We start from the raw sequence: 12,820 nt of genomic DNA, 5'->3' as shown, positions 1-12,820 counted from the left end.
ACTATCTTTTGAGTGGGAATGACTAATACAGCTGTTAAGTGTGTACAGTTAGGGCTGCCTTTTCCCAAATGTATTTTTTTGCTGTTATCAATGCTGAATTTTGTCACACATCATGTAGTATCACAAGAATTCTTGTGGCTCTTTGCAGTCAGCCTTGGTTTTGACCTCAGTCAGCAAATTTTGTCTTCTCCCTATGGTCAACCTTTCTTAACTGTGTTTTCGTGAAGAAGACAGCAGGTAGTGCTACATTCCTCTGTTTATGCATGGGGAATTCCTTTTTGATTTCTACATGTTGCTATTCCACTAGAGGATAATCACATCTAATTATCTAATGCAATTTTAATTCTTCCAATGACCTTAACATAGAAGTTTTGGAACTTTGAAGAGGCCAACTTGGAACAAGCATCTTCATTCATTGACTTCAAACTCGGGATGATTCTTCTCTCATCTCCCTTCTGTTCTAGGTCTCCAGTGTCTAGCTTTATTCTATATAACTATTCCTAGACTGGTGGATGGGAACAAGGCTTACTGGTCTGTAATTCCAAGATGACTTTCAGGCTCTAGAGAAGAGCAACCTTCTATTTGCCATCTCCCACTTTTCTATCTTATCTAGATTACATATCACACTTACTCTGTTCATATTTGATTTCCTGATGAACTCAAGGAAGAAAACTGTCCGGTCTTGGCAGTTTGCTGCTCTGATTTTATTGATTTCTTTTAAAAGTTCTCCAAGTGACACTTCACTTAGAAAGACTTCCACAGCTCCTTGTAAAGAAGAGTTGCACTTTGCAATTCTGCTGAAGCTCTTCAGGATTAGAACTGCTGTGAAAAATATTTGATTTGTTTACCATGGCCTTTATCCTTCAGTACCATTCCTTTTAACCTTAGATCATCTATAATTCTACCAATTTTCGGTTTGGTTTTCTACACAATGAACAGAAAAACTATATTAGGTTGTTGAAAGCAGGGACACTTTCACGGGCGTACTAAGATATGAGACTGACAATATTATCTACATTTATAGTGTATAATCACACTGTAATAAATGTCCAGAGTATTAACAATATCTCCTTCACTTCACTGTCCTTCTTGCCTATTATTTTTGAAATTTGCTTCTCACATCAGTATTTCAGTTCAAAATTGTTACCATCTAAACATGTTTCATATCTTCATCTCTGTCTCCCCATCCCAGACAAGCATCAGAACTATGTTTTTGCACACACACACACAAAAAGCATTAAGGTAAAATAAGAGGAAAAAATGCCTTATTTTCTCAGATAACTTCAACATTTTCTGGAGAGGAGCATAAAACAATTTCATCATTGGTGGCCTTTAAAAAATATCTCCTATTAAAATAATGGAATAATTAGTATTAAAAGCAGGATGGTGCATGCCAAATTCTCGTGAAGCTGTTCTGCATTCATGTTACTGTAACTGAAATCACAGTCTGGTCTATTTTCATCTCTTGATTCCAGAGGACTGCCATGTATAATGGAAAGTTTCTCTCCATCTGGGAATGTTATCTTTTCACCCCAAAGAAGCAAAAAAAAGTCAGACCAAGACTCTGAATGTGTAAAACATTCTGAAATTGCATGGTGGGCCTTTACTGTAGCTTGAACTGCTATCAGCTACCAAGCCAGAAAGCAGACTGCGCTATTTTGGGAGATAAGACGCTGGCGTTAAAGACACTTTGGGGTTTTTTCAGCATTAAGTACCAGCCAGCTAGCGCCATTGCACAAGCTGGAAATATCATCCAAATATAATTGCTGGATGGTGTGACAGCTGCAATTCAAGAATCTTCTTATTTTGGAGGAAGTGTTTGTTGCTTTGTGATTCAGTCATTCCTATAATCAAGCATTAAATGAATGATTTCCTGTTTGGCTCCTAACAGAGGTCTGTGTTGAAGGGTTGATGCCGGTTCATTTCAATAACAAATGCATTTTTAATTTGTGTGTGCTTAGTCAAGATTTTCTGGGTGTACAACAGTAGTGATGGTTTCTGAGAAGTATATGAAATATTCATAACATCTCTCTCAAAACAGTGCTAAGCCAACTTCAGATTTAAGTAGGTATTTCTTAGTCACAAGCTGTGCTTTGTATTTATTTTTAGTAGGGGTACATGTGGACACAGATAAACAAGTCCCCATCTATTTTGCATGTCAGTTTGGGAGGCTACGGTGTACTAATTATTCTAGTCTAAGTGGAAAACTGTAATTTACTTCAACAGTGTTTGAGTCATGTGTGAATATATTTTACATTATCTCAAATCCCTTTCTGGTGAAATAGGAGCATCCAGCAGAGCAGGCTTTTTCATTGTGGCCAAAATAGGATGTTGTTAGGGAGTAAAACACTGGATTTACACATCTGTCTGGCAGTGGATACCAGGCAATATATGTTTGCAGAGTTACAGCTGTAAGGTGAACTCAAGCTGTAAAACTACACAGCAGTTGGCTGTTGCTATAGAGAGTTGTGCTGCTTGTCTTACTGACTACAGGTCTCTCTTTTTTCAGCAAGGTGATCCTCCCAGCTGGCAAATGAGGGGACCAAATACTGGCCAGTAGCTTGGTTGTCATCTCCAGGTGGTCTGTCCAAGCATTCTTTCTGCCTTCTTATCATCAGCCTGCCATTGTTTTGGTTTTATCTCTAAATTTTTCCCCATTTTTCCATCCCAGAAAAGCTGACTCCTTCACCTTTAAAAGTTACTCTGGAAAATCCAGTTTCCTGACATCTGTTAGACTTCTTTATGTAAACTGTGCTCTGTATTTTGCCATCTGGAAATGTTGTCTGATGAGGAGCAAATCCAAAAGCAGCAGCTTGCCCGGGTAGTTACATGCCATGTGTAAACTCTGTCGTGAAGAGAACTCTCCAGAGAGTCACAAGAGTCATTTTCTTATTGAAGCAATGTCCACTGTGGTTTTTGCTTTGAGGAAGGTCCCTTGAACTATTATGCTGCAGAATACTGCAATATTGCAAATAGATATTTCTGCTGTTACAGATGGCACTGCAGATCCCTTCTGCTGTATCATCATACTGAGAACCACCTTCTCGGGGTAAAGGAAACACCTTGCAGATATCTCAGCCAGCTCTTCACCCACTTGCTTTTAGCATAGTTTTTGTCTGTTGTACATACAGAAATCTGAGACTGCAAGGTACCTAAGGCAAGTTGAGTCACTTGTAAAAAGCAGCCATTCCTTGGGATGTACAACTGCTTCTGATGCTGCCACGTATCTTTTTCAGATGGCATCACTCATCTTGTCCAGTTGCAAAAGTTTGACATGTAGAACCCATATTCTTTGTTTTTCTTTGATACAACAACCTCTGCATGTTGTTACATGGAAGCCTGTAGGGGAAACCATCATTTGTGAAAATGTAAATGGATCTCCTACCATAAGGATTGCATCAGCTGCCTTTTGCTGGTGCTTAGGAGATAACGTCATTGCAGTAAGAACTGTGGTAGTGATCACTATGGTCAATTTAGCTTTAGCACAGCTATAGCTACATAGGGTGCTGGTAGCAGTATGGACATAAGCAGGGCCTGTTCTAGTCTGCCAGGTTTCTTGCTGGGACAAAAGCCTTCTAATCAACCAGTACCACCCCCTCACTACTGTTTTTGATGCCTAAATTAAGAAGTCCTTGAGTGCCAGGTTATGGCTTTCCACTCTGCACTCACACTATATTTGCAGAGCAGGTGTACATTAAGATATGCTATGTTACCTTGTTGCAAATTTCTTTAATTAAGACACAGAATCTCCTTTATCATTAAGCTGTGGAAAGTAATACCTGTTGCTGGCTCAGCTTTCCAGTTCTTGACTTAGTACTACCTAAGAACTCATGAAAGCACTGTGTAGCAATTCAGAGGGTAGAACAGAAGAAATGTATTTTCTTCATTTTTTCAATATTCTGATCTGCTTTCTGAATTTCTCCCTAACTTCTCAAGTGTGACTAGAAAAGCAATTATGTACAAAAGGTATAAAAATGCAAGTCTTTCAAAAATCCTTTTGATAGAGTATCACAGTTTGCTGACACAGTGGAGTTCTGTTTTGCTCTTTATTAGCTAGGCGGCTGAGGGTGGTAACATTTTTCTTCAGGTGCCTACAATCCTGTTTTCTTTTCAAACCTGCTTTCTTAGGGTTGGTTTTTTTCCCCCCGAACACACAGCTTTTTTGTGTTTGTCAAGATTTCTTGTTTTATCTCCTGCTTTCATGCATTCATCTTCTGCCAGGCTCACTCAGCTTGGCCTGTGAAATCCATTATGTTGGGTTTCTTTGGATCTAACTTGAAGTGTAGCTCTTTCCCTAGGAAGACACCTTCTTTGATTGATTTTTTTAAGTCCTTCTGTATGAAAAAAATACAGTCCATCTGTTCTTGGATTGGGTTTCTGATTTTTTTGGTTCAGAAAGAATTAAGAACTATTGTGGTAGAATTGTTCAGATATAATTTCTCTGCCTTTCCTTGTATTTGCTGAATTTCTAGTTGCATGCTCTATTTCTGAGTTGTGTTACTGTATTGTGATCTCACTTAGTGTGGTTTGTAGTATTTTGATTAGCTTCTGCAATTCTGTATTTGCAGATTTAACTTTGCATCCAATTTCCTCCCGAGTCTGTCCTCTGGCAGTTTACGTGTAGTAATGGTCAGTACAAGTCTAGAATTTTCTTAAGGCTGTTTTCATTTCTTCTCCAGTTTTATTTTCTCTCTCAATCAGTAAGGAAGAAAAGATTGAATTTTTATCTGTGGTTACCAGGTGTGCCAACTGTTTCACCTCCCAAAGTCTTCCAGTGAGTAACCAGGAATTTTAGATTTGATCCTGCGCTCTCAAAGGAATATGTATATTTTTGCTGTGTTATTTCAAAGGCTTACCTGTCACAAATGAAGATTTATCGTGTTCTCACTCCAGTGCTTCTAACTGGAAATGAACCATTGTCTTGAGCTAGTCTGAACTGGAGTGGAAGCAAGATGCCCTGATATTTTCTCTATGCTTTTACATAGTCACAATCTAAAATAAGTCCAGTTGTACTTGCAAGACTGGAAATAAAATAAAATAAAATTAATTGGAGGGAGTGGTAATTTTATTTTTTCCTCTTTTTCCTCTTATTTTATTTGCCTTGTTTTCAGTAGCAAATTTTAAGTCTAGAAGGGTCATTGCCTAGCCTAGAGTGTTGGCCCATGGTCACAGAGCAGGTGCTGGTAATGCTTTGCTACTGATGTAGCAGGTGGTGTGCCAAGTTGCTGCAGCTTGTCTGTACTGCACTTTTCCACTCCTGTAATGATGATCCGGGTTTGCTTGAAGAATGTTTTGAGTTACTCTTTAGTGTGGCATCAGTACTGTGGGGTTTTTCTGTGGTGTTAACTGTTTAACTGTGGTGTTATTAATTTGTCTCATAGCACATGTCACAGAAGTTTTCCAAGTGATTCACATACTGAAGGGGGTTTATTTGGTCAGCTGATTTGGAGAGGTACTTCTATACACTTTCAAAATCAAGCTTAACCTTTTATACCAGCCTATTTTCTCCTTCAAATGTTCACTTATTTAATAGAATGGGAGTGCTAGGCTACAGTCACAACAAGGAATGTCACACAGACGAAAAGAGGCTCCCAATCTTTTCTAGGTAGTAATCTGTCTGAATTAGGTTTTGTAGTTGATTCTGTTGCAGGAAAACTAAACTGATATTAGAGATGCTCAAAACTTCTGTAAGGAACTTTAAATCTCAAAACCTGTTGGAATGTTTTTACTTTCCTCAGGCTTTAAGAGACCTATGCATGTTTGAAGCCAAGGAAAATTCGTATTTAGCAATGAGCAGAGCAATACAGTTTTTTTCAACAAAGCTATTTTTTGGTATTGGTCATACCCCAAGCTCACAGCAGCAGTGCTAAGTGTCATGCCACAGCTATTGAAACAACCCCAAAATTAATGGAGCTCTCAGCAAGCTGATACATCTACATTTTCCTCAGTGATGTCTAAGACTTGCACCTATAGCAGCGTTTCTTTTCTTAAAACTACTCTCTTCAGTCAGTTTTGATTTCAGAAGTATATTCAGCCCTATTTTTATGCATCTTTATCTCAGCTACTCACCCTTAGCTTCCTTTACAGTCAGTGAAGCCTAACAGGCACTTCCAAGGTGCAGCTCAGTCTTGCTAAGATTCTTACATTGTTCTGAGGTTAATCATGCCCAAAGACTTGCTCATAATATATGAGACCAACTCAGAGGCAGAAGCCCACACTATAAAAATTTGTATCAGCTGAATCCTACTTCATTTGATTGCCAAGAAAGTCTACATAGTTGTGAAAATTTCAAGATGATGTAATGTTTTTAAAGACATAATCCATCACATTTGCAAATCTCTTCTTCCTTATAAATCTAAAGAAAACAGTGATGGTTGTTTATCTAAACAATTGTGCAAAGCAATTGGTTTGCTTGTTTCTAGTTATTCAGATCTGAATTGTTAGCAAAGCAGATTCCTGTTGAAAGTGTGAAAAACGCCAATCACTTGTTTTTAAAATTTTAAAGTTTAATAGTAATAAAATGGTTATAAAAATAGTAATACAATTACAGTAATAATAATTTGGACAATTTGGATTAGGACAATATGAGACAATAGAAACAAAGAGTTACGGACGTCCGGGTACCTTTTTCTGGGCAGCATAAGCCCAGAAAAGGACCCACGTTAACAGAGGATTAACCCTTAAAAACAATAGCCTGTTGCATATTCATACACTTCATACATGATGCATAAATTCCATTCAAACACAGGATTCTACCTGGTCACTGTCAACTTCTTCCTCTGAATCCTAACAGCGCCTTCGAGGCGGGAAGAAATTAATTTCTTCTGGTAAGAGAGCAATAAATTCTTTTTCTCTGAAAGTTTTAGGTGTCCTTTCAACCAATAGGTGTGGTTGCTATCTCACTGTGAGTCCTTTCTTTAAAAATAGTATCCTACATAGCATAGTTTCTATTTTGACTTTTTTTATAACCTAACACAACACATATAATATTCATTTTAATATTTGCGAAAAGCCAATCATAAAACACACATTTTTCACAAAAGCAAGTATAATTGATGCACCAGAAAGCTTCTGCTCTCAGCTTCATCCTATAACAACCTTTGCTTTCTAAAATCATCATGAAAATTATAGTGGCCTTTGAAAGGAAGAATTCATGCAAAGCATCCCCCAGTGCTTTTTAAAACAAAAGCCGAGCACAACCTCAGAAAAAAGCAAGGTTAAGATCCAGTTGGCCAGCACAGACTGGGATTTTGTTTCAGTTGTCAGATGAAAAGGGCAGGCCTTGTTTATTTAGTCCACCCTTTGGTTAAGCAGCAACAATTGCTGCTAACCAAAACAATGACAATTGCTGCAAAGGAGGACACTTTATCATTATCTTGTATAATAATATTTATTGTTAATTTATTGTTGCCTCATATAGATGCAGGTTGGAATAGCTCATCTGAGGTGTTTTAGCCTTGGAGGGAAGGACAGGAGGACAGGAAGTCTGTGTGTCCTGGCGGCATAAATGCTGCTCTGGCTGGTTAATGGAGCAGCAGGAGCGCTTGGCTGAGCAGCAGCGCGGAGCTTTGCCTTCAGCTGGGGGAGCAGCCCACAAGCACTGCCATCACGGAGCACAGCAGCCTGTTAAAGGGATAAAGACAAAACTGTGTTTGATTTTCAGAATGGAGGGGCAGGAACTTCTCCTGACCCTGTCAAGGCTTTACTGATCTTAATGGGTCTGCCACAGAGAAAAACTCTGCTTGAACAGCAGAGGGGGGCTGCTCCTGAGGGACGAGTTCAAAAATAGCAGCTCAGAAACATTAATAAAAACATTTCCTACTGTTTCTTCATCAAAGCATAAAAGAAACAGCGTACTGCAGAGCACACTGGCAAAATCTGTACGCTTCTACCATAAAACACACAGGCTCATTTCTATAAACTAGTAACTGAGAGTTTCTTGTAGAGTGGATGAATTTGTTGCAGTAACTAGTTTCTGGCATAAGTAGATCCCATAAAGAGGACTTAATGCTTATTTCTAATCTCCTGGAAGGTTGTACAAATGAAAAAAAATGAGGTTAATCACCAAGGAAAATCACTCATGAAGTAATACATCTTTTCTTAAATATTAATTATCATTCATTTTTCCCATCACAGAATTTACACAGTTCTCATGAATCAAGGATTAATTCAAAGGTTTACATTTATCCTCTGCTGTGAATGGATTCCTTCTCAGTGGAGAGTGAATGAATTTATTTTGTACCAGCTTTCTGCTTGAAAAGAAAATCCTTCATAAAAGAACTGGCAATCTTAGCCAGAGAAATCCAGAATAAGTAAAGCATTTCATTGTTCAAAGTGTTAGACCCTAATGAGTTCTGCATCTAAATGCTTATATTTTTTTTCCCATCTGATCAGCAGTAGCATAGCAGGTAATGTACTTAAATGTATGACACTTGTTTGGGAGGAAGATTTGAATTGAAGAAAGGCAGCATGTTCCACACTTTTAGTATAACATCTGTTATCATTCAGTAGTGCTCTTAGCCCAGCATGCCCTTCCTCTAAATATCTTATTAATTAAACTGGCTTAGTAGGAAAATAATTAATACTATAAGTCCTGTACCTACTTAGAAAGGATTTAGAAACTGAAAAAATTGGTTTTGTCTGAGCTTCAGCTCAAGGGTTGTAGGTTTTTTCATTCTTGAACACAAGCAGATTACAATAGGGAATATCTGAGAAATTTTTATATATATAGAGTCTTCGAAATATATATATTCTATCTTTGAATGCAAAATGACTGTGTTTCTTACCAGTACTATGATAATGAGGTGGGAACTCCTAGCCACCAGCTCTTGACTGGGCAGGAGGGTGAGACAGGGCACCCAGGTAGATGCCAGTGAATTTGTGTGCAAAATGTGGGTCTGTTACTTAGCTATCTGTGGTCAGATAGAGTACAGAAATAGAATTTGCCTGTGTATTTGTTCTGTGTGCAGTGCTGCCGTCTATATGCAGAAACTGCTGTTTTGCTGCTGATTCACCCAGCTTGGTCTCCCACTGAAGAGCAAGTTCAGTTTGCTGCTTATTCTAACAGAAAATTACATTTTTGAGACCTATTGGAAAAGGTGCTGGGTGCCACCAAATTGCTCTTTAAACTCAGTCGGAGTTTTAACAATTTCTTTGGTGGGAGAAGGCTCAGGAATTAGTTGCAGCTTGTTCTGGCTCTTCTTGGAAGGTCTGAGAGCAGCTATTCTTAAGGGGGAAGAGAAAAAAGCTTTAAATGCTGCACCAGAACAGGACCCTTTCAGCACAGGGAAAAGGCAGCTTGGAGAGCAGTCTGCAGTGTGACTCCAGAGTTTTATAGTTGAGCCTTTCTTTTCAAAAACATATTAAAAACTTAGAAATCAGTGTTTCTTTGCAAGTCAGTTGAGGTGCCTAAACCGCTTCTTCAAATGGGTGTAAAGCACTCTAGGAAATACCGTGGCTGTTAGGTTAACAACCTCCAAAATCAAACTGCACCATGTGGCTGGTTGATGGGCATGGGGGTTTGGTGCTTCAGCAAAGGGACCTACCTTTAATTCTCATCCATGCTGAAGTTCAGAGAGTGTGTCTCTACCTGGGGAGACCAGAGTTTTTAACTAGCTTGTGACTGTACATATTGGTCATCTTTGTCCCGAAGAATATGTGCTCAAAACTGATTTTAAAAACAGGAAAGCCTGTATTTATCCTATGGAGAAAAGTGAAGCAGAGCTGGCCTTGTTCATATTAGCCCTAAATATCTGGCAGCAAATAAGTTGCAATAAGCACAGTGTGCCAGTATAAGCATAGCTAATTCACCAGATATATGGGTCTCTGTGGGAACAGTCAACACACAGCAGTACCAAGAAAGGTTGCACCCTCCTGTTTTCAGGGGAGAAGAGGGTGTTTCCAAGCCTCTTTTGCTTTAAATCTGCCTTGGGCAGGCTGAGGATGCTAAGTCCCTGTTCATTTGTGTGTGTGTGCATCAGTGCTGGGTCTGCTAGAGGAGCATATGGCAGAAGCCATTTGCCCTTGACTGTGCCTCTTTTTTGGCAGGCACAGGCTTGTTTCTCACAGAGCAGGTTCAGTCACAGCCACTCCTTCACATCACTTCTTGAGCCCCCAGCTCGCTGGCTTTCAGCTCTTTGCCTGTGCGTGTGTTCTTTGTGGTGTTTTGGTTAATTGGACATTGTTTGAATTACTACTGAACTAAAGAAACATATGTTTTCTATCTGTCATTTTGCTCTCTTGGACTTTCCCTCCTTTACATCTCCTTAGGAGAAAACACTCCTCCAGGGAAGAGAAGGCTCTATTAAACAGCTCTGGTTTTTTGCACTGTCTCAGACACCATAACCTGCCCTCACTGGAACAAGTGGCAAAGAAGCCTTGGCTTTCATTGTCTTCCACAGCCTGGACACAGTCCATGGCCATGTTCTGTGGCCACATCTTTCCTTGGTTTGAGCCTTTGTGTTGCCTTCTTTCTTACCTTTCCCTCTCCAGCTCCTGCAATAATCTCCTTTTTCTCCCTTTGCTGTCTCTAATTCTCCAAAGAAATCAGAAATGTTTGCTTGTGTGTCAAAACCAAGCAATGGCTGTGCAGACATTCCCTCAAATCAGTCAGTCTACCACCATTTCTGTCAGTAACAGCCACACTGCAGTAGCAGAGAGATTCTCTGGACTACCAGTAGCCTTTATTTCGAGATGCTAAACTGCACTGACTTGAAGAGGAGAAAGAGCATTTTTAAATGCCTTTAAAAGGCGTAGAGCCTTTGAAAACAATCATTTCCCTTCTTTTCTGTTTATATTGACCCTTATCCTTTGTTACAGCTTTGGAAAGAAAAATGTCAATGAGGCAAAGCAGAGAGGAGCTTATAAAACGAGGAGTGCTGAAAGAAATTTTTGATAAAGGTAAGTGTTCTTCTTTTCACAACAGTAAATTGACATCCCATATAGCTTTATGACCAGACATTGCATAATTGTAACACTAGGAACCAGGAATAGAGAGTTCTGAATTGCAAGACTGCGCAAAATAAGATCTCTAAACACTTCTCTTGACTTTGCTGTGGTCTGGCCCTCTCTGTTGAATACATGTGGTAGTTACTTAGCAAATAAAAATGAAAACTAATCAGAAATGTAGAGCAATAGAAATAAAAATCACATCAATAGGCAGTAGTCGCTGACTGCAAAAGAGCAAAGCATCCAGGCTGTGGAGAAATGTAGTGGGTTCATGCCTCTGTGTGTTGCCATTGTTGAGTCACTTTGGGATTAACTGTTGTGGAAAAGGGAAGCATTTAAAGGTTTTGGATCCTGATGAGCACAGAACAATATACTTTCCCTTGAAACAGCTCAGAGGAGATAATAATTCCTTGTTCAGGATAATTAATTTGTTGAGTTTTTAATGTCTTGTTTATGCAAAATGCCATTGTTTTACAAACATTGTTTTACACTGGTAACACAATACATAGTTGTCATCTGTCACATACATGTCAGTATTTGAGTGCATCTTCTATTTGTTTTGCTGCTTCTCTTGTCAATTACTAAGGCAATTAATTCAACAAATTATATAAAAACATAATGAAGTTACTTCTTAATCACAATAGAACTTATGCATATGCTTTAAAGCCTCATTAATTCAAAGTCTAAAGATTTTTGACAATAGCAGTACAAAATCTTGTAGAAATCAATAGAAATTGGAAGCTTTCACAGATATTCGAAATATAGCCTACTTCATAAATTCAGGACCATTTAAATCTGTTACCTGCTTTTTACTCTAGCTTATTAGGAATTTAAAAAATTACTAACTCAGGCTGCTATTTTTTTAAGTTAAAAACAATCAGCAGCAAAAATGTGCTTATCATTAAAGTTTACATTTTCTACCAGTTATGTGTAGTAGTGTGCTCTCACTATGACCTGCTGGCTTATAAACCATCCTAGATGCAACTTGAGAGGAAAAACAAGTCCTGCCAATAGGTTTGCCCTTCTCACTGCTTTGTGTTGTCCACGTTTTTTTAGTGACTCAGATCGGACCCGCAGCCAGTGAGGCGTGGTCCAGGCTGTCACACCAAGGGATCAGTGCTTCAGCCACCTCAGAAGGCAGCCTTCAGTCACACCTCTGTCCCAGCTGTGACCTCCTTCATCCCTGCCTCACATCCCACATGTAGCCACCCTCTGAACCATACCTACATAAACCTAAAGGCATCCCCAGGAAAAATCTTTTCTGTGAAGTCTGACTCCTCCTTCCATGTTGAAACTTGGGGAGATTCCCCTTGTATTGCTACCAAAGCACTACAGGTTTTTTTCCTATTGATCAAATAATGATGTAGTTTGTAAACTTCTGTGTCATCTTGTGAAGCAGATACTAAGATACTAAGTCTATAGGTATTTGAAAGAAAGAAATTATTTCCTCTTTATAGTAATTTTTCACCTTTACAAAGCTGATATGAAAAGAAGGAGGTAGGGCAGAGAAGAAAGTGGTAATACACAAGAGTAGCAGCAGTACTCCAACAGCTATGATGATACAAGGATGTGAACAAGGCAAGATGTGTAAGGCAAAGGCATTATTTCCTTCAGTGGTGTAATAATCTGAGAGTAATTCTAATGAAGGATTTATTTCATTGACAACCTTAAGTGGAAGTTACATTTTCTTTGTAATTCCTGTTAGATAACCTCTAATCCTTCAAGAAAACAACAGACCTTTAGCATTTCCTAGCAGAGTGCTTTATTTGATTGTGGTAGCACCTTCCATGCCAAGAGTCATCTTGCACAGACAATAGGTGTAAATCTCTTTGTCTCCCTTTTGTGAGAGGTGGGCAAAGCAGGTCTGTGAGTA

At 38.9% G+C, this 12,820-nt stretch overlaps 1 protein-coding gene across 6 annotated transcripts in view; it reads left to right on the top strand.

Moving 5' to 3' along the window:
* PHACTR1 (phosphatase and actin regulator 1) overlaps positions 1–12,820 on the top strand; it is a 302,539-nt gene that overhangs the window by 215,862 nt on the left and 73,857 nt on the right. For all 6 annotated transcript variants that reach the window (XM_030944100.1, XM_030944096.1, XM_030944097.1 and 3 more), the window contains one exon: positions 10,819–10,899. In XM_030944100.1, coding sequence (XP_030799960.1) covers positions 10,819–10,899 — 81 coding nt within the window. The remainder of the gene's footprint in view (positions 1–10,818; positions 10,900–12,820) is intronic.

This window comes from Camarhynchus parvulus, chromosome 2 (assembly GCF_901933205.1).
Source record: "Camarhynchus parvulus chromosome 2, STF_HiC, whole genome shotgun sequence".
Classification (NCBI taxonomy): domain Eukaryota; kingdom Metazoa; phylum Chordata; class Aves; order Passeriformes; family Thraupidae; genus Camarhynchus; species Camarhynchus parvulus.
The sequence above is the reverse complement of the archived record's forward strand: the minus strand, read 5'-3'. Positions and strand labels throughout refer to the sequence as shown.